General features: G+C 44.4%; 2 protein-coding genes across 2 annotated transcripts; one reads left to right on the top strand and one right to left on the bottom strand.

Moving 5' to 3' along the window:
* Positions 1-38: 38 nt before the first annotated feature.
* bri3 (brain protein I3) lies at positions 39-5,839 on the bottom strand. The gene is made up of 3 exons (XM_046414958.1): positions 5,245-5,839; positions 3,791-3,899; positions 39-1,460 (listed from the first exon to the last, which is right to left on the bottom strand). The coding sequence occupies exons 1-3, from the start codon at positions 5,387-5,389 to the stop codon at positions 1,328-1,330; spliced, it is 387 nt and encodes a 128-aa protein (XP_046270914.1). The 5' UTR covers positions 5,390-5,839; the 3' UTR covers positions 39-1,327.
* A 1,927-nt stretch (positions 5,840-7,766) lies between these two features.
* Positions 7,767-18,886, top strand: tecpr1b (tectonin beta-propeller repeat containing 1b). Its single transcript, XM_046414954.1, has 26 exons — positions 7,767-7,983; positions 8,165-8,264; positions 9,028-9,260; positions 9,354-9,533; positions 9,655-9,777; positions 9,899-10,021; positions 10,545-10,719; positions 11,020-11,120; positions 11,215-11,316; positions 12,466-12,593; positions 12,703-13,304; positions 13,541-13,656; positions 13,754-13,909; positions 13,994-14,143; positions 14,288-14,445; positions 14,689-14,816; positions 15,331-15,424; positions 15,543-15,639; positions 15,735-15,814; positions 15,898-15,954; positions 16,031-16,205; positions 16,308-16,443; positions 16,581-16,673; positions 16,764-16,870; positions 16,984-17,103; positions 17,803-18,886. Exons 3-26 carry the CDS (start codon positions 9,036-9,038, stop codon positions 17,944-17,946), a joined length of 3,570 nt encoding a protein of 1,189 aa, XP_046270910.1. The 5' UTR covers positions 7,767-7,983; positions 8,165-8,264; positions 9,028-9,035; the 3' UTR covers positions 17,947-18,886.
* Positions 18,887-18,955: the final 69 nt, after the last annotated feature.

Raw genomic sequence — 18,955 nt, 5'->3', positions numbered from 1 at the left:
GATGTTCATGCATTTGCAAAAGATGAAAAAAAAAAATCAAGTAAGTAGCATTCATTTTTAATTACAGTAACTCCTATATAAAAAGTAAGAACCTTAATCATAAGAGCATGCGTAGTGTGTTTACTAAAGCAAGAATATTTTTTTTAAATCCCTCCCACCCAGTTATATCTCTGTCTCTTCTGCCATGGACAGTTATATAACATCTCGCTGTGATGGAAGACATAGACATTAAGATACCGCACATATAAGGACAGACATTCTCAATTGATTGTCTGGTTGGGAGGACCGGGGCAGGTTGACTTGTCACAGAGTACTAAGATAAAAATCCAGAGATTATACACACTACTGAGAGATTTCTTCAGCTTTTACTCGCAGCATGCTTCCTCGACGTGGAACTCCTCACATTTAAAGGAGGAGTCGGCGCTTTTGACACAAAGAGTCCTTTTGGAGTAGGTAGAAGTCCGAAGTCGAACAGTGATTGAGGTTGTAAAGTCAAGGGCATTTCAGATTGTATATACCTGAGGTCTGCATTGGCCCTGGAAAAGCACAACCCAGTAGAATAATCATCAGACAAACGGTCAGTGCAAATATGGCCCCAAGAAATAATATCAACAAAAACAGACAAAACGGTGCAGCCTGTCTGTCTGGTGCAAGTCCATTGTTCCAGCTGGGACAGTTCATGTCCAAGGATCTCGACTCGTGCTTTAAATCTTAATTTTTTTTTTTTTTTTTTTTTCCTTACGTGCTATTCCATGTGACACACTGAGCCAATAAGGGGTTCGCATCTCCAGAAGAAGCTAATACATCAGTGATCTACATGGATACTGTGGGTACAATATTACTAAGCACAATGTTAACCAAAAAAAAAAATACGTATGCAGGATGCCAGCAAAGACAAAAGAAAAGAAAGAAAACAAAACTCAGGCATGTGCCTAATCGTGGCTTGTAGAAACATAAAGGAATCTGCGCAGATAACTGAGCTAAATCTACAGAAGACGTCATGACTGATGGAATCTCTGACGATCACTCAGCATGTAGTGAAGGCACCGACAACATCTGGACGCTCACATGTGATAGAATACTTCCTCAACTAGCAGATGACAACAGGTTTCTACACGTGCCTCTAATTAAAAACTCACATCGATAATTCAAGGTGATATCATCTTGATCATTTGTCGTACATAACGTAATGGCAACAGCAATATGCGCAATATTAAGAAAAGATAAAACAAAAAGACATGAAAATGCTGGATTATGCGTGTGTGTTTGTGTGTGTGTGTGTGTACATGGGAGCATGAGCGACTCCGTGAGCCGCGGTTTGGTCCTTCTAGCCGAAGGTGGCGCCACAGTTGGGACACCTTCTCTGACGCAGCGCGAAGCAGAAGAGGAGCCCCAGGGGGAAGAAGAAGATGGCACACAGGATCCCAAGGCAAGTGAAGTCATCCTCCAGGACACCAACTCTGCAACGCACGTGATAAAACAGAAAGCTTTAGTACACACGCCGAACAGGAAGTGCAGTCCAGTGCAGCATTTAAATCACAAAAATGGGGCACAGGGCCCCTGGACCAGAACCTCTGTATGAAGTGACTGCTGACGTTTTTTTGATGGAAAGTCAAACAACGACGAAGAGACACAAAACAAATGACAAGTAAACCACAACAGAGTCCTTTACATGTCTGTGTCCAGGGGCCTGTTGTCTCACAAAGTGTCCATGGCTGCGGGCCACTTGGAATTACAAATACTAGCTATTCGTTGATCCAGTTTAATATCAGAGTTGTTTCTTCAATTATTTTATTATACTAAATAAACAGTGTAACTGCTAATAATATACAGGTTACTGTTGCAGAGATTCAGGGCTTAAACTTGAGCCTTATCATTATTATTATTATTATTTTACAAACAATGTCCTGCCCTTCTTTAAGACTGCGTCCCAGTCACCCCGGGTCAAATGTTTCTCTGAGGTCTGAGCAGTGTCACAGGCACTTGGCTGAATTCAGTTATTATCTCCAGTCTGAGCCATGTATTGACATTTCACAGTAAACAACCATCAAGGAGACGCTGCTTAGCTCGAGTTCATGGAGACGTGGCGCTTTCCTCCACAGGAGCAGAGACCAGTGAAAGGAGAGAAACATCTGCATCCAACCTTTTACGATATCTGTACTTTTTCTGTGTGCGGCATGTGAAGTTTGCTAAGCATTTGGCTGATGATGCCTCTTAGTTTTCTTGTATAAAGTTGCAAGATCCTTTAGAACAAAACAAGTACGATCTAGAATTTATTTATTTTTTTTTGTCAGAACATGAAGCAACTTGTTTTGAAGGGGAAGTCTTGAAGGCCGTGTCTTGCGGCGGTTTTAAAATCCAGAGTCACGATGAACAAAGTGCTAACCGTGGTCTCATGACCGCACCACAACGACCAGCACGGCCACTAAACCTGCCGGAGGAGGAATAAACAGATGAAATGTATCCACCAAGATCCCGAAAGAGATGGGAAATGTAAAACTACTTTGGAAAGCACTTGATGCTAATGTTATTAGTGTCATATATCAGTAGATTTTTGGGGGGTTTAAATGAAATAGAAATAATCTTGAGAAATGGGACCAAATCGCACTGATAATATCGGATTCTGCTGCAGCAATGAACTGGGTTTAGCCTAATTAAAATTACTCTGACTCCTAAAAACAAAGCTTACTTAATATGGAATTTGTGTGCAATCACTGTATGGTCCAGAGTGGCACCACACTGCTCAATGTGCCATGTACACACACATTTACACAACATATTTCTACACTGGTGCCAGGAACTACTGTGGCTGTTATCAATTGAGGAAACATGCAAATCCTGACTAAAACTGTGCCGGACTGTTTTAGCACTTCTGAAAGTTTCACATACTGTAGACGTAGATGACGCACTGGTGTCAGTGTCTGCTGCTAGTGTCAGGAAGTGGCATGTCTAGGACACTTAATATGGGGTTAATACAAAGTGCTTTGTAGAGCAAAAAAAGAGAAAGATAATAAAAGGAAAGTAGAACAGTGTCAGTGCTGCTGTGTGCTCCGTAGGCACAGAAAACAAGCAGGCCTTCGCTGCACTCTAACTTACTACTTAGCAAGTGGAGTCAGTCAACAGTTAACCTTATTTTAAATTGAGTTGTTCCCCTTTTTGTAAATCTATAATTTCATAACACAGTAAGTTTCACAGACTGCCAGTCATGATGATTACTTAGCAAGAACACAAATAACCACACAAGCTTTGGGTTCAATAGAAACCACAGAGCTGAACTTGCAGGGGGGTTCGTTCAACTCGTGACACAATCCCGCAAGCACTGCTGTGAAATTAAACGCCACACAAGCAGACCCCTTCAGTTCACGGAACAGACGCGGAACACTTGATTAGTCGAAGCCAACCAACGTCCGATTTCCATTTGCTGCTCCTGTGAATTGTGTCCTGTAGCAACCTTTGGGCCCCTGTGTGGCCTGTCACATGTCTGAGGCTGAAATCATATGACTGACAGGATGTTGCCTCAGGCACAGTGAAACCAACATAAAGCCATCTTCTCCTAAAACTGAAAGTCATGTCCGCCTGACAACGTGCACGCAGGAATGCTAAAAACACACGTGCAGAGGACAGAAAATACAAAAACGAAAACACAAAGTGATGATTTGATGAAACCGTGCTCAGAAACGGGCTCATTATTTTCACTTAATGTATAAAGCAGAAACGTTTATCAGCGTCCTGGTGTATGTAGGACACGTAGGCATCATATGATCATAGCAGACCTCATGTGTGTCCTCACCTGCAGGCAGGGCAGCCTCCCACCACCACTACAGACGGTTGGACGATGGTGTAGGTAGCAGCATAGGGCTGCTGGGATACGGCAGGGGCCATCTGGGCTGATGGGAATCCTGTGGGCAACAGAAAGAGATGGTGTACATGTCACATAATTAATAATTACAAAAACGAGCACAGCATTTTGACATTTGGCCCCGTAAACTCAGTGACACATATTCACTATCAGATCCTGCACTTATCACTGTTGACACTGTTGTCAAGTGAGACGGTAACAGAGCAACAAGATAATAAACTTATTAAAACACCAACACCATAAAAGGAAATGAAACTGCGGATATCTGAGCTTTAGACCAGTATGAAGTAAACTGAAATTTTAAGAAAAAACAAAGCAAGTGTCTGGTTATACAGACTTTGTGAGGAAGTACTTTGTGTAGACATTCACTGTAGCCTGATTTACAGGGGCAATGAGACTGATTTATAGTTAAAAGGAAGGTACAAACATCAGCCCTGCCTTTCATTAGCCCTCAAAAGACACAACTTAGAATCAAGTTGCTATAAATAAAAGCTGGCTGATGAAGAAAAGAGACTTTACTGGTTCATTTCGCTCTCAGGCCATATTGATTTTGTTTTTTTCTTTTTTCCTTCGACCACCTGCCTACATGTGCAGAGGTATTTGTGTAACAAGGTGAACTTTGATACCATAATCACACTTCTCAGAAGTGTTTACCAACACCTTTAATTCTGACAGATAAGGATACCTGCCTGTGACACAGAGCTGCACACACAGCTACAGCAACAGCCCACGTGGTTGAGTCAAAAGGCAATTAGACTGCGAGAAATTAGACTTTATTTTAAGACTGCATTCTTCCTTTCTGTACTCATCGCAGCTTGTCGACAGTCAGTCATCCTTCACATAAAGTGCATATATACCGTGCGAGGACAGTAGTGCGCTACCGTATTCTACACGCTGCTGCAGGCCCCCCTGCACCAAAAACTTCAGCATTAACATTATTTCACCTTCTGTTGCTTCCTGTAAAAAAACACAGACCGGGTGATTTATTTCAAATCATCACACTTTCAACTTGAATGCGTATTTATGGTTTGCTGAGCACTCGTGGTGCACTTTACCTTTAAAAAAGATTTTCTAATTTATGCATTAAGAGAAAAAGGTCAGTATGAATAACACATCGCTGCTGTCATACTGCGCATGCGCCGCACGGGAGCACCTGATCAACGAAAGTAATCTCTTTCACTGTTATCTGTAACTAACTTCAAGTTCTCGGATAATGCGGTTCAAAATGTGGCCTCTTCGACTTAATGACGTTCCCAGAGCCGAAACAATTACCGACCGGTAATCTTAAAACGAAGACGGAAGTGGGCACGAGTGAGACCTCTCATCCCGTCTGGACACTTTCTGGCTCTGTTAAACCTGTGCGACGTAAACGCGGGGCTACTTGCCTTGGCCGTCGGGGTACGCGTAGGGCGGCGGGGCCGGCGGGGGTATGGCCCCATAGCTGTTCTGCTGCGGGGCGTACTCATAAGCCCCGGGGACGGTGTTGTAGGCGGGAGGTCTGTCCTGAAGAAGAGGCTTGCTGTCCACCATCTCACCCGACGTAATGCGTCCTCAAGTTGTCCGGTTCTCTGTCCTTAAGTTGATAAAGTCGGCAACAGAAAGGCTCAAAACTGAAGTCCGGCTACTTGTCTTCAGCTGATCGACAACCCGCGCGACGTTTGTTGACTCGCGGTGGCGACAAAAAACAAAGAAAACAAAGAAAAGACGCTGCGCCAAAATGAAACTTCGACCCTCTCCATGCGCCAACTTTGTCCCCGTCGGCGCAACAACCTCAAATCTTTACCAAACGTCCGTTTTAAATACAGGAATGGTCTGAGTTGGTCTGGTAATGGTTAACTTAACTCCATTTCCCTCCCGGCAGTTGGTCCTTTGGTACCAAAACAACAGTAATCTGTCATCGCAGCGCCTTGTGTAACTCAACTGGAAGTCAGAAAGGCTTTTCCTTTCTGTCTGGGTTGTCACAAGAGAAGCATCATGTGATGAGCTGCTGTTGAGCCTCTGCGCACCGAAAGGCTTCTTAAAGCGACAGTTCACGATATAAAGAAAGAGGCTGTAGTGCAAGTGCTGCATGCAGAGCACCGCAGAGCCGGCGGCTTTATGTCAAACACACACGGCTCTTTTTAATGGTAGACCTTTCTGTATGCTGCGGTCCGTTGAATGCTCACAAAAAGCAGAATCCGTGTGTGGAGGACGAGCTTGTTGACGTAATAACGTACATATTTGCTGTCCTGATTGTGAGTGGGCCACCATACATGTCGCATAATATTTGCTTCACATCTTCTGATTCAATCAAGAGGAGAAGCTATCAGATTTAGGATGAATACATGACGATATATATTTTTTAAATATGGGGGGAAAAAATCAATATCAGACACGTAAATATAATAAATATTTTAGTTTTACTCATAAGCTCAGGGCATAATTGTATGTTAAAATGAAGAATAAAAACTATATTTAATTATGACAGGAAATATGGAGCCACTTTTTTTTTTCTCTTGTGTTTAATTTCAGAAGCTCCTGCTCGTGTGACTTTGATTATCTACAGTCTTCCAGATCACAGCAGATCTGTGGAGAAGTGAAAACTTAACTGATATGAAAAGTCACGTTAAGCGGTAGGAAAGTTTCAAGACTGTCCATGGACGGTCGTTGAAAGTAAGAAGATTTCCTTAAGTACCGGACAAACATTTATCTGACAGGTCAGAGCTCTAACTGCACATCTTCACATCATTATTTATATGATATTAACATATGTGTATAATTAACATATCAACTTATCAATATTTCAGTTTCAAATATCACATAACTAATCACTAACTATCTTGTCGGCAGTATATAAAAAATTAAAATAATCTTGAAACGTTTATGTTTATTGTTTTCTGGCTTTGTTGACCTTGTTCTTAACTTCACCCACGGAGACATTTATCCCCTGAACTTCTCAGATGGAGTCATTTAAATAACTATCTGAGGCCCAAAGAGGTCAGATTATCTCATATTTCACACATGAATACAAACTGACCCCTCATTTTTATGATATATAGACAAAACTATTGGGACACACCTCTTTGCCATTGAATTCAGGTGTGGTATGAGGCTGTTTTTCAGGGGTTTGGGCTCGGCCCCTTTCTTTCAGTGAAGGGAAATCTTAATGCTTCAGCACACCAAGACATTTTGGAAAATGCTATGCTTCCAGCTTTGAGTTTGGTGTGGAAGAACCTGACTGGCCTACACAGAGCCCTGACCTTAAAACCCACCGAATACCTTTTGGATGAGTTGGAACAGAGATTGTGAGCCAGGCCCTTTCATCCAACATCAGTGTCTGATCTTATATGTATTTAGAATGCAATGCAAATATCAATAATATGATCTGGTAATCTTATATATAATAATATGTCATTTAATGTGTGCTTTTTAACATTTTGAGACCAGGACTCAAACAAGTTGGATGGACCTGCTGAGCTTCTGGCTGCAAAGAAAAGCTGCAGGGTTCATCATGGCACATGGAGGTAGGCCACACCTGGTCTGCAGCTCAGGTGAATCATTTATATGAACTTGTACCACAGCCACCTCTGTCCAATGTGCTGAACCTGAGACCCCTGGGATAAAGGAGCTGTCCGATGTACCCTGAAGGCAGCATCATATTATTTACCCTACGCAATGTTCTTTAGGAAAGCTGGCTTTAATGCTCACTACTCCGGCACTTTCCCTTCATCAGGATCATCTCTTGTCAGGCTGTGTGCTCTTGGTGTTATGGATACAGAGCACAGCGGCTTTTTTGCTTTAAATATACCATAGCCAAACAAGTAAAACCGAACCTTGCGCGTCAATAATTCATTTGGCGCTGAATAAATTATTGAAATATGCGCGTCAATCAACCGCGGCCGTCAGGGGGCGAAAAAAAGCGTCTCCAGTGCTAGACCAATAGGACAATCCCGTCCTGCACTCCTGCAGTGTTTCAACCAATCAGAGCGACACTTCCTCCATTTCCTGTTGTGGGCTCTGGAGTTGGACGGAGCATTCCTCTGGACCAAAATGTGTGTTAAATGCTGCTGCCGGAATGTGCACGACTGATTTCACTTGTCCTCTGCAGAAGTGCGGCTCATGACGGAGCAACAGGCCGTGTGTTTGTGAGTCTTTCTGCGGGTTTGCCCCACTGCTCTGCTGCCTGCACCCTGGAGATGTAAACAGCTTATTGCCGACTTTGCGGCATCCATATCAGCTGTGTGTGTTGTTACGCTGCACAGCGCGCATATTCACTCCTGCTGCTGTGAACGAACGTGTGTTTTTAACGTGTTGAATGTGTCCTAGCATGGGCCTCGGAGACGGAAGGTATCGGCTGTTGGTCTTGATGTCATGACAGGTCTGTTGATATTCCCTTGACAACCGCGGATCGGATACCGACATTCAGGTAGGCTGCTGTTTGTTTCATCCTGGATCTACTGCAGCTCCTGTTTGTGTGCGAGGTGGAAAAAGGCTGTAAATTGCATTAAGTTTATTCTAGGGAATTGCAGTCTTGCAATAACTATCTAGTGCCGTAGGCTAAATTTAGTCCGGGTTATTTTCTCTTTACAGCGTTTCCGTGTATATGAATTTGAGTATAAAGTTGAAGTATCTCATAGCTGTACATTTGTTTAAAGTGAACAGGGTAGCGGCCTGTCCGACGCACAGTCAATATCTCAGCGGATTAGTATCAGTCGATAAAGCAAGTGTCAAGTTGGACATGCAAAATAAAAACAAGACTTCCGGTCAGAATTTTCAAATTAAAACCGTGTTTTAGTGGTCAGTCGGGAAATATTTTAAAAAGTTAATCCCACGAGTTTGTGAAAAAAGTAAGAAGTTTATTTTAAGGCTAAGTTTAAAAGAATCAAGTCAGAATAAAGTTGGAGTTTGTATGCAGAATTACAAAAATAAACAAAAATATTTCTAGAAATATTCAAATATTTACATTCGAATTGAATAAAGTAAAACGGCCCCTAAAAATAGAACCATGTATGCACTGACGCATCTCATCACATATATTTTCTTATGGTGTAACTATATGAAGGTGAATCTATATGCAAATGCAGTCTTTAGTCCTCTTCAGGTTATCTGAACAATAAAGCCAAAGTAGAAGAAGAATCACATACCAGCCTGCTTTGAAAGGTGAGTGCTGTGTTGCTGTCTCTGCTCAGGGACCATCATGCCCATCACGCTGCTGTGGGCCGTGGACGTGTATGGCAGGGTGTACAGCCTCTCCACAGCAGGCCAGCGGTGGGAGCGGGCAGACGATATGCTGCTGGAGCTGAAGCGTGTCTCTGCAGGGAAGGGCCGCTGCTGGGGCATCGGCTGTGACCACCATGTTTACCTCAACATAGTGCCCAGTGAGACGCCCATCCGCTACAGGGAGGAGACGTACGAAAACCAGGTCGGCCTACGCTGCGCGTTGTTGCACTTACGGTACGAACGCGGAACGTCTTCAGTGCTGAGGTGATGAGTGTGTGTGTGTGCGTGTTTTCAGAGGTGGAACCCGGTGGATAGCTTCACTGACACACTGCTGCCCACCGACCGCTGGCCGTGGAGTGATGTGACCGGGATGAAACCTCAACCGCTCCACAGCTTTGAGCTGCCTTCACGCAGCTGGGAGTGGGAGGGGGACTGGTATGTGGATCAGAGCTGTGGAGAACCCAGCCAGACTGGGGTAAGCAACAACACATCAACACACACATAGTCCTTTTAATTAAGTTCTGTGCTTTATTTCTTGCGTGTTACGATTCTCATTTTGATGAATGAAATATGAAATGCCTTGTCAAACACTTCAGGGCTGGGAGTATGCAGTCGATTTCCCGGCCAACTTCTCCCCGGACAAGAAGTGGAACTCTTGTGTTCGTCGCAGGCGATGGATCCGTTACAGGAGATACATAGCACAGGGCACGTGGGCGAAGGTTTGAACTCCCTGGTTATACTTGACATTTGCATCATTCTCAGAGTCAAATACTGTTCGTGTAGAAAAGTTGAGTATGGGTCCGTCTGACGATTCAAATCAAAGTCACTGTCTTCCTGCAGATCCCCCTGGACAATCCCAAGAAGCCCCCACTGCCACTGTGTGACATAAGCTGTGGTGGTTGGGAGATGAGTGACCAGTCTGGAAGGTATCCATACCTCTGGAGCGTGTCCCAACAAGGACAGGTCAGTGTGCTGGTCTAACAGTCGTTTTCGTTCCCTTTTTTTTAAAGATAAGGTGAAGGATTACGTGCTCCATTGTGACTGTGAGAATTTGCAACCCTGATGTTTATTAAAAACCAATAAACAAATCAAAAATGTTACCACTATAAAAGTTCACAAAAAGTTGAATATGTACCTTGCTCTTGCTTTAATAATTCTTAAACAAGCACAGTTTTGTATGCAAAGACTTAAATGTTTTTAGATCAAATGCTGCAAATTTGGATTACAGTAAGTTACTGTGGCAACAGGCTGTCATACTGTAAGTGTGGTTCACTTATTTGGCCACTAGAGGGCAGCACAAGCCAATTAATCCCCTGACTTTATGCAGTTAAATTTTTTAGAACACAAAAACAGCAAAAAAAGGTGCTTAAATTACATAGTTTGATAATTTTTATATTTATAAATATAATTTATATTGTGTGACAGATGTGATTTTAAACCAAGGATCATTTCAGTTCAATTTTATGACTTCATCTTTACCCTGCAGGTGTGGTTCAGGGAGGGCATCCACCCTCGGGTCCCAGAGGGCTCCACTTGGGAGGAGGTAGAAGTGCCTAAGGAGGTGGCTCAGATATCAGCTGGCCCTGGAGACTTGTTGTGGGCTTTACTCTGGGATGGGAACCTGCTGGTCCGTACTGGCCTCAGCCTGGACAGCCCGACTGGTCAGCATTCAGCATTATTCACATTCATCCCTCTAATTATAATTAATTATTTCTTAATAACTGTCTTTTGTGTGATTTTGTCGGAATTTGTCCTGTGCGTCTCTTCTTCTCGTCTTGTTGAGATTAACGGCAGCAATCATTTTTTTTAAATTTTACAAAAGTCAAATATGAAAATTCAAGTTTAAATGTCATCTTTAGATTTTACGAAACATAACTAAAACAGTAACGGTGACAGCTTGCTGAACTGAGGTCTCAACTTCGCGTCACATCTGTAAACACGGCATTTTCTTCTGCTGTCAGGCACATCGTGGGTCGAGGTGGAATCGCCTGGAAACGAGGTTGAGGCGCTTCATGTGGCTGTTGGAATTAGCGTAGTCTGGGTGGTCACTAAAGACTATAAGGTGAATCAAAGCTCGTCACGTGTGTACAATTCTGAAAAGCTGCTGGTCATTGGGGTTTTAACGTATGTGTGCCTGCATTTTTGTGTGTTTCCAGGTGTGGTTCAGGCGTGGCGTGAACTCCCACAACCCCTGTGGCTCCGGCTGGATCAGCATCGGAGGGGAGATGATGATGGTGGATGTCGGACTCAATGACCAGGTTAAAAGATTTCTGCTGATGGTGTCGTAATCACAGCTTTTTGACGGAAGCCTTGTCACATTTTATTGATTTTCCCTTTTAAAGTATATTTCCAAAGGCGATGGGACTATAGTGAAGTCAGCTGCATAATATAATAATATTCATATCAGAAACTGTGCTTTTGTGCATATGAAGTAGGCTCAACAATGTAAAAGTTCTTTTGAGGGAGAGTAAAGTAAACCCTGACTGGATGACATTTAAATGTCAATTAGACACAAACAAACAAGTCAAAAATATATTAGATTCTTTTGCTAATTAAATGTTATTTTTGAGAACATAATTTGATATAAGCATTCCAGCTTTTTCTGATTCCTTTAAACCTTAATGTAGACTGTTTCCACCTCAGCCGGTCTCTGCACTCCAGCTGCTTCCCCTCTGACCGATTCACTTTACCCTCCACTCTGGATCTGGTTTCAAGACCAGCCAGATCAGGGCTGGGGTCAGGGGCAGAAAGTCTTCGCTCTGTATCTCACTGCTGTGGACTTTGCTAGCACTGCAAACCCACATCTCACACCTCCTCCCCTTCTGTCTCTCACCCTTGTTGCACCAGCCCCCCCACACCCCCACACCCACCTCACCCCAGCCCTTCTTCCTCTAGCCTCCAGTCCTACCCCACTGCTGTCCTGTAACACGAGTACGACCAGCCGTTCCAGCCAATGTCCCAGCAGTAGCACCTCAGGCCCAGCCTTATATATCCCCAGACTATATCCCTACTGGCCTGACATATGGGAGACTCCCTAATTAGAAGCTGGCCAAGCCGTCGTCATCATATCCCATATTTCATATTTCAGGGCTGTAATTATGGATGTGACTTGTGTGAGGTGGCAGGTGCCTCTGTTACTCTACATGGCCTTGTAAAGTAACACTTGCCTGTGTCCTATTGGTGCCGCTGATACATCTTTGAAGAGTGAATTAAAGCCTGATTTTATTTGACATTTATTAGGATTCTGTCACATTTATCTTATTGGTATGTATATGTTGTTAGCAAATTTCCTCCCCGTGATTACTCAGTGAATTTAATTAATGATCCAATAAATAAAGATGGTATGTCACCACAGATTTATGGGGTGTGTACCTCTTGCTCTGCATTGTTCTCTCTCGTCCTATCAGGTGTGGGCAGTAGGTGAGGACCGCGGCCTGTACTTCAGAATGGGTGTGACTCCGTCGGAACCAAGCGGGAACGGTTGGATCCCTATTTCTGCCCAGTGGGGCAACACTAAAGCGGTTGCTCCCTCCAGGTCTGTATGTCCCGTTGACTCTTCTTTAAGTGATGAAAATAATTAAACCAACTTGTTTATGTCCCCCCCACCCACCCTTCTCTGTCCATATGCATCTGTTATGTAACAGGAATGAGGGTGAGTTTAGTGGCCAGCTGACTCAGGCCTCTCAGGGCTCAGTTCTGAGCTGCTCCGAGTCGGACTCAGAGTTGGGTCCTAGTGACCCGCAAAACAGCACTAGCGAGACCCCTGTCCTGGAGGCAGCAGCCCCCTCTGTGGTCCCCTTAGGGGGGGGCGACACACCTTCACCTCCCTTGAAAACAGAGGACACTCCCTCAGCCTCCCAACAGAATGCTCCCAAACCGTTCATCCCTGCCAGCGACAGCTTCATCAACAGCCTGGTCTCAGACCGCGACAAAATGTCCACACCTCAGCCATCCATCTCAGAAGAAGGCGACGAGCCGTCCCCGGCGCCAATACTACCGACACCTGAGGCCGCAGGACGTGACATCCCTTGGATGAACGTGGATCTGGAGGGGGCAGAAGCAGCTCGAAGTGCACAGGCGGCGGGGCTCCCATTGGATGGTGGCAGTGTTGCTGCCACCTACGCCCTGGGGACTCTGGAGACCTCTCAGGGTGTTGGAGAGGACGACGGGCCAGTGTGGACCTGGATCTCTGGTGGTGGCTGTGACGTGGACGCGACTTCACAAATCAGCTGGCTTAGTCCCACAGGTACATGGATAATCAGTACGTCATGATTATGAGGTTTGTGTATGCATTTAAAAACAGAAATGTGGGCCACATTTAGTTGATTGTCGGTTTACATGTGTCATTTGTCTGTGTTGTCTGAATGTACACTGTGTGTCTCCGTGATGTGTTTGGGCTTTTACATGTGTAGCCATATACTACGCGTCATCTCAATGGTTGTATGTCTGTCTAAACGTCTGGCTCGTACGCCTCTCTGTCAGGTCCTCTCACCAGCTCCCTGTCACTGACTCCAGTCCAGTCAGCGGCCTGGAGCGAACAGCAGGAGCGGCAGGAGCACAGAGAGGAGATCAGCAAGAAACCGCTGGAGCGAAGCAACGTAAGACTGGCTTTGCTTTGCTCTTTGGTAATAACTGATTAGACTGTATCTCCCCTCTGGTCACATTTTTCTTGTGTGTCTGTGTCTACATGTGTAGTCGGTGTGGGTGCGTAAAGGTGCGTTGCGTTGGTGGAGAGACTGGAAGCCTCATCGCTGGGTTGATGTGGGTGTTGCTCTCGAGCAGTCCACCAAGTCTGACGGCAGGAAGGACAGCATTTTCTTTGTCTACTACACGCAGTATGATGAGAAAAAGGTTGGTTTTGCTGTCAAGGTCAGTTAAATTCTCAGAGATGGCAGCAAAAATTAAATTACCGCGCGCATTTTATTTATTTTTCAGTACCTTCATGTGTGTATAAATGAAGTGACGGCACTGGTTCCAGTGCTCAGGGACGGCCACTACGCCTTCGCTGTGTACACAGCAGAAAGGACCAAACAGCGGTGGCCTCTGGTAGTGGCAGCACAAACTGAAAAGGACATGAATGACTGGGTAACAGTTACACAGAAACATGGAAAATACATATTTCTTAATCAAACAGAGCATGTAGCAAACACCAAAGTGTTTACATGAAGTCTCTCAAGTCCTATGCTGATCACAATCCCCATTGTGTCTGGGTCTGTCCTGTGTCTTTAGTTGTCCCTGTTATCTGAGTGTTGCTGTGAGTGTCGAGGGATCGCAGGTCCCCCGTCCACACAGGCCCTGTGGTCCACAACTTCAAAGGGAGACATCATGGTCCACGAGCCGTCCTTCTCCCTAGAATCAGCTGCACACACACAGGCCTGCGACCTCATGTGAGACTGAAACCAAAGAGCAGTCAGACTGTTTCATTTGTTTTTCTTCCATCAAATACATTGCCTTAATTCTGCTTCATGTCACTTAACATGCCGCTAACATGCTAACATGCTGCTCTGCCTGGGGAAGTCGGTGTTATTTGTGCTGCTGATCTTTCTCCTACTGCTTGTGGCAGCACTTTGTCTCTGTGTCCTAACAGCAGTGTGGCTAACGCCGGGTGCTTCTGCTCTGTGGTGCTGCAGGTTCTGGCGGCAGGTCCCGGGTCACCTGCGGTTTGTAGAGTCTAACAGTCTGGGGCTGGTGTGGGGCATCGGGTGGGACGGCACCGCCTGGGTCTACAGTGGGCGCTATGGGCGACAGCCCACCTCGGGTAAACATGCCCCTGTAGACATCGACCCACGTGTTTCCCACATCACCTCCTTGACGCTGATAAGAAGAAATCTTAATGAGGTTTTTTTTATATTAGCCTTTGTATCAGTGGCCTACTCTCTTCTCAGTTTGTCATGTTTTTATTACTAGTGTTGACTCGATTAATCATTTAATCAATCAATATAAAATGTACAGCTCTACTACCTCTTTATAAAGTAAGTAAACAAGAAGGATGTTGCTGATACAATTTCTGAAGCTCTGCTGTCTCTTTAAAAAGTGAGCAGTTTTAACACATTAGCTGGTCACTTCAAATGTCAGAGTTATATCAAAGACACATACGAGAGAATTACCGCCTCTCACGCTTGTCTCCTTGCTAACTGCTTGTAATTTTGTGTGCACTTGCTTAGCGTGGTTTAAGACTCTGCTGTCAGCTCTGGAGACATGTATGCACACTCAGTTGTATAACTGTTTATTTGCAATAACTGCATTTGTGTTGATGTTTGTGTTTACTGCAGGGGATGCAGTTCAGATGCACCTGCAGACTGATGTCAGGAGTGTTCATGTGTATGAGAATCAAAGATGGAACCCTATGACAGGATACACAGACAAGTAAGGATGCTTCATCTTTTACACCACCTTAAGTGAAATTAATCTTCATCTCGTTGGTTGTTCCTGTTAAAAAGACAGGACTGTCTTCTGAGATGTAAACTTTTTGTTTTGGCTCCAGAGGACTTCCTACAGACCGCCCGATGTGGAGTGATGAGAGCGGACTGAAGGAGTGCACCAAAGCCAACACACACCCACCCTCCCCTCAGTGGTCCTGGGTAGGTGGGGTCAGGTCAAAATTCCCCCTGCATACCACGCATTTCTTTTCTTGCTTCATCACCAGCTCATTCTCCACCACCAAACTGTGTTTCAGGTGTCAGAATGGGCCGTGGACTATAACGTCCCTGGAGGGACAGACAAAGAAGGCTGGCAGTATGCTGCAGACTTCCCCGTGTACGTTACTATTATTTCTCAGGATGCTCAGCATTGTAAGAAAGAGACGTGCTCCACTTGTCTGACTTATCGCTCTCCCGCAGGACATTTCACGGCCACAAAACCATGAAAGACTTTGTTAGGCGCAGAAGGTGGACGAGGTAATCAAACACACACACACTCTAACACATTTCTGTGGTTTCTTCAGCATTAAATAATCACATATTTTACATGCAGGAAGTGTAAGATCACCCTGAGAGGTCCATGGCAGCAGGTCCCGCCCATCCATCTGAGTGACATATCTCTGATGCCATGCCTGGCGCAGAGCAAGATGGAGCACATTCCTGTCTGGGCCCTCAGCGACAAAGGAGATGTCCTGTGCCGGCTGGGAGTCAGCCCCCAAAATCCTGCGGTGAGAAATATGCCGACTGTTGTGCTAAGATCTTTACCGAGAGAGATTTCGAGATCTTAGGGTCAGCACTTCTCTCTGACTGTAGTGTGTTTGATCTCACAGGGCAGCTCCTGGCTACATGTCGGAACAGACCAGCCCTTCAAGTCCATCTCCATCGGCGGAGCCAACCAGGTGTGGGCCATCGCCAAGGACGGAGCCGTGTTCTACAGAGGGTCCGTCTCCCCACAAAACCCTGCAGGTCAGCTGATTATGTGAAGCTCACATGATGTTTTAATGCGTCATATCTGTTATATATCTCATATCTGTTTCAGTACATGTGCCAGTCATTAATAGACCAAATAGAGCCAAACCTCGAGCGCTCTTGTCCCTCTACAGGAGAATGCTGGTACCACATCCCATCTCCACCGCGGCAGACTCTAAGACAGCTGTCAGTTGGGAGGACCTCCGTCTTTGCTGTGGATGAAAACAGTGAGTTTTTTTTTTTTTACTTTATTTTAGACTCCTCAAAATTGGAGATAACTGTTTACAGTCTAATAAAGCATTTTTGTCTTCATTCAGGTAACTTGTGGTACAGACAGGGCCTCACCCCCAGCTACCCTCAGGGCTCCGCCTGGGAGCTCATCTCTAACAACGTCACCAAGGTTTCTGTGGGACCGCTGGACCAGGTCAGTATTACTACAGCCTCCGTTCTGTCAAGAAGACAGGAAGTCACAAGGAAGTTTTGTGAACTTTATCTGAAAATAAAGCATACATGGCTCAGTGCTGTTGTTCTCTCCAGGTGTGGATCATAGCAGATAGCATTCCAAGCTTCCCTGCTGAGACTCCTGGAGCTGTCTGCCACAGGCTGGGGTTGGGACCCATGCAACCCAAAGGCCTGTCCTGGGACTATGGCATAGGGGTGAGTCTGTGATGACTAAGCATAACCCTTCTAATTTACATTGAATAATTATATAGAAACACAAACATATATATATTTTTTAATATTCATATAAACGATCATCATAAGGGAACAGCTGCATTGTTTGCATACATTTTTCTGCACAGTGTTAGTCTCTATGATTTCTGCCTTGTCTCTCCTGTGAGACCTGAAGACTGGCCATCAAGACTTGAAATCTTTAAAACCATCTCATAAATATAGTTGCACTTTTTTTTTAAAGAAAAGGTCAGTAATATCCTAAATCATCTGGGCACTATAGTTTTTAGCAAACACAATAAATAGTGGTAAATAGTGTATTTGTTTGGGACTCTTTTCAGCGGAGGATTAATACACATTTGGCGCTAAAGTGGGTATTTTACAGCAGAAGAACTAACTCAGAGTGCTCATGTATATCACAGTGACATAACATATGTCACCCTGTGCAACAGTGAGGCTCAATTATCTGTTTTTAATAGTTTCTGGACAACAGATTAACTCTATATCCTGTGTAATTGTTGACTTGTTATAGTGCCCTCTAGTGCACAAGTTAAGTAGCGTTAAGTTAGTAGATAATTCTGACAATTCATGCTTGCAGATGCACACATGCATAAGTATTTATTTATTTATTTATTTTTAACATTTTCAAGTACTGACAGTCTTCTATGTGTCTCTGACTTCCAGGGAGGATGGGAGCACATCAGTGTTAGGGGGAACTCAGCAGAGGCTCCCCGGGCCCCTCATCCTCCTCCTCCCTCTGGACTCCCCCGCAGCCCACTCCCTCCTCGGCCTCAGACACAAGTGAACGGCAGCGCTGTGGGTGTGTAGCCCTCCCATCTTCTTCTTCTTCTCCTCCTCCTCCTCTGTCCCAGTCCTTTTTGTGCCTGGATCCATCATTTGTCTCCTCAGACCATTCCACAGACCCTTATCCCTTGATGTAAAGGGAATGCACAATCACACCACTGAGTTTATACTGCATATTTTGGTTTGGATGTGACTCTTGATCGATGGATGAATGTTACTCCCTGGGTCTTGTTTCCCAGGCAGAAATCACGTCAAGATGCAGTGACGACGAAACAGAAGAGGGAGCACAAGAGCATTTATGTAGGGTGGACCTTGATCAAAATCTTGCAGGTCAAAATTTAAAATTAAGTGCATGTGTTTGCTCTTACTAGGCTTTGGCTACTGGATGTTTTGGAATTTAGCAATAGCTTTTATTCTTATATACAATTTCCTGTGAAACCCCAAGAGGATGGGACTTTGATAAAGGGCTAAGGCTGGGTAACAAACTAACAAACCAAACCTAACCAAACACACACAGTCCCCCTGTAGCCTAAATTGTCTTGGTTTCTTGCGTTTTTGTCTTTGTTTGTTTTTGTTTTATCATACATTTGCATGTGATCTTATTTATTTATTTATTATGGATTTGTTGAATTGTTTCTCCATTTTTTGTCTTATTATATGTTTGGAATGGAGTGTTTTTTTGCCCATAAGGCCTTTTCAAAAAGACTGGCAAAATTTGAGATCTCCGAACTTAGGGAAAATATAAAAATATGGAACATTCAGTCCACATTACCAGATGATACCTCTCTACCTGCCTACAATGAGGAATGTTCTTCCTGTTAGTATCATACCCATCCAAATAACTTCTATGCCCAGGATATGACAGCGACTGTTTAAATAAACTGTGTGGCAGGGTCTGAATGACTCAACATTTATCTTACAAGGGCATTGAAATGTGAAATAAAAGTCCAAAAATGTTGTTTTATGTTCTGACATCATTCCGGTCAGCCTGAAGAACGTCCATCTGTGGTGGACATACAGTCATTTGTTGCAC

The sequence above is a fragment of the Scatophagus argus genome, chromosome 16 (genome assembly GCF_020382885.2).
Source record: "Scatophagus argus isolate fScaArg1 chromosome 16, fScaArg1.pri, whole genome shotgun sequence".
In the NCBI taxonomy this organism is placed as follows: domain Eukaryota; kingdom Metazoa; phylum Chordata; class Actinopteri; family Scatophagidae; genus Scatophagus; species Scatophagus argus.
This window is presented reverse-complemented; position numbering and strand designations above follow the sequence as displayed.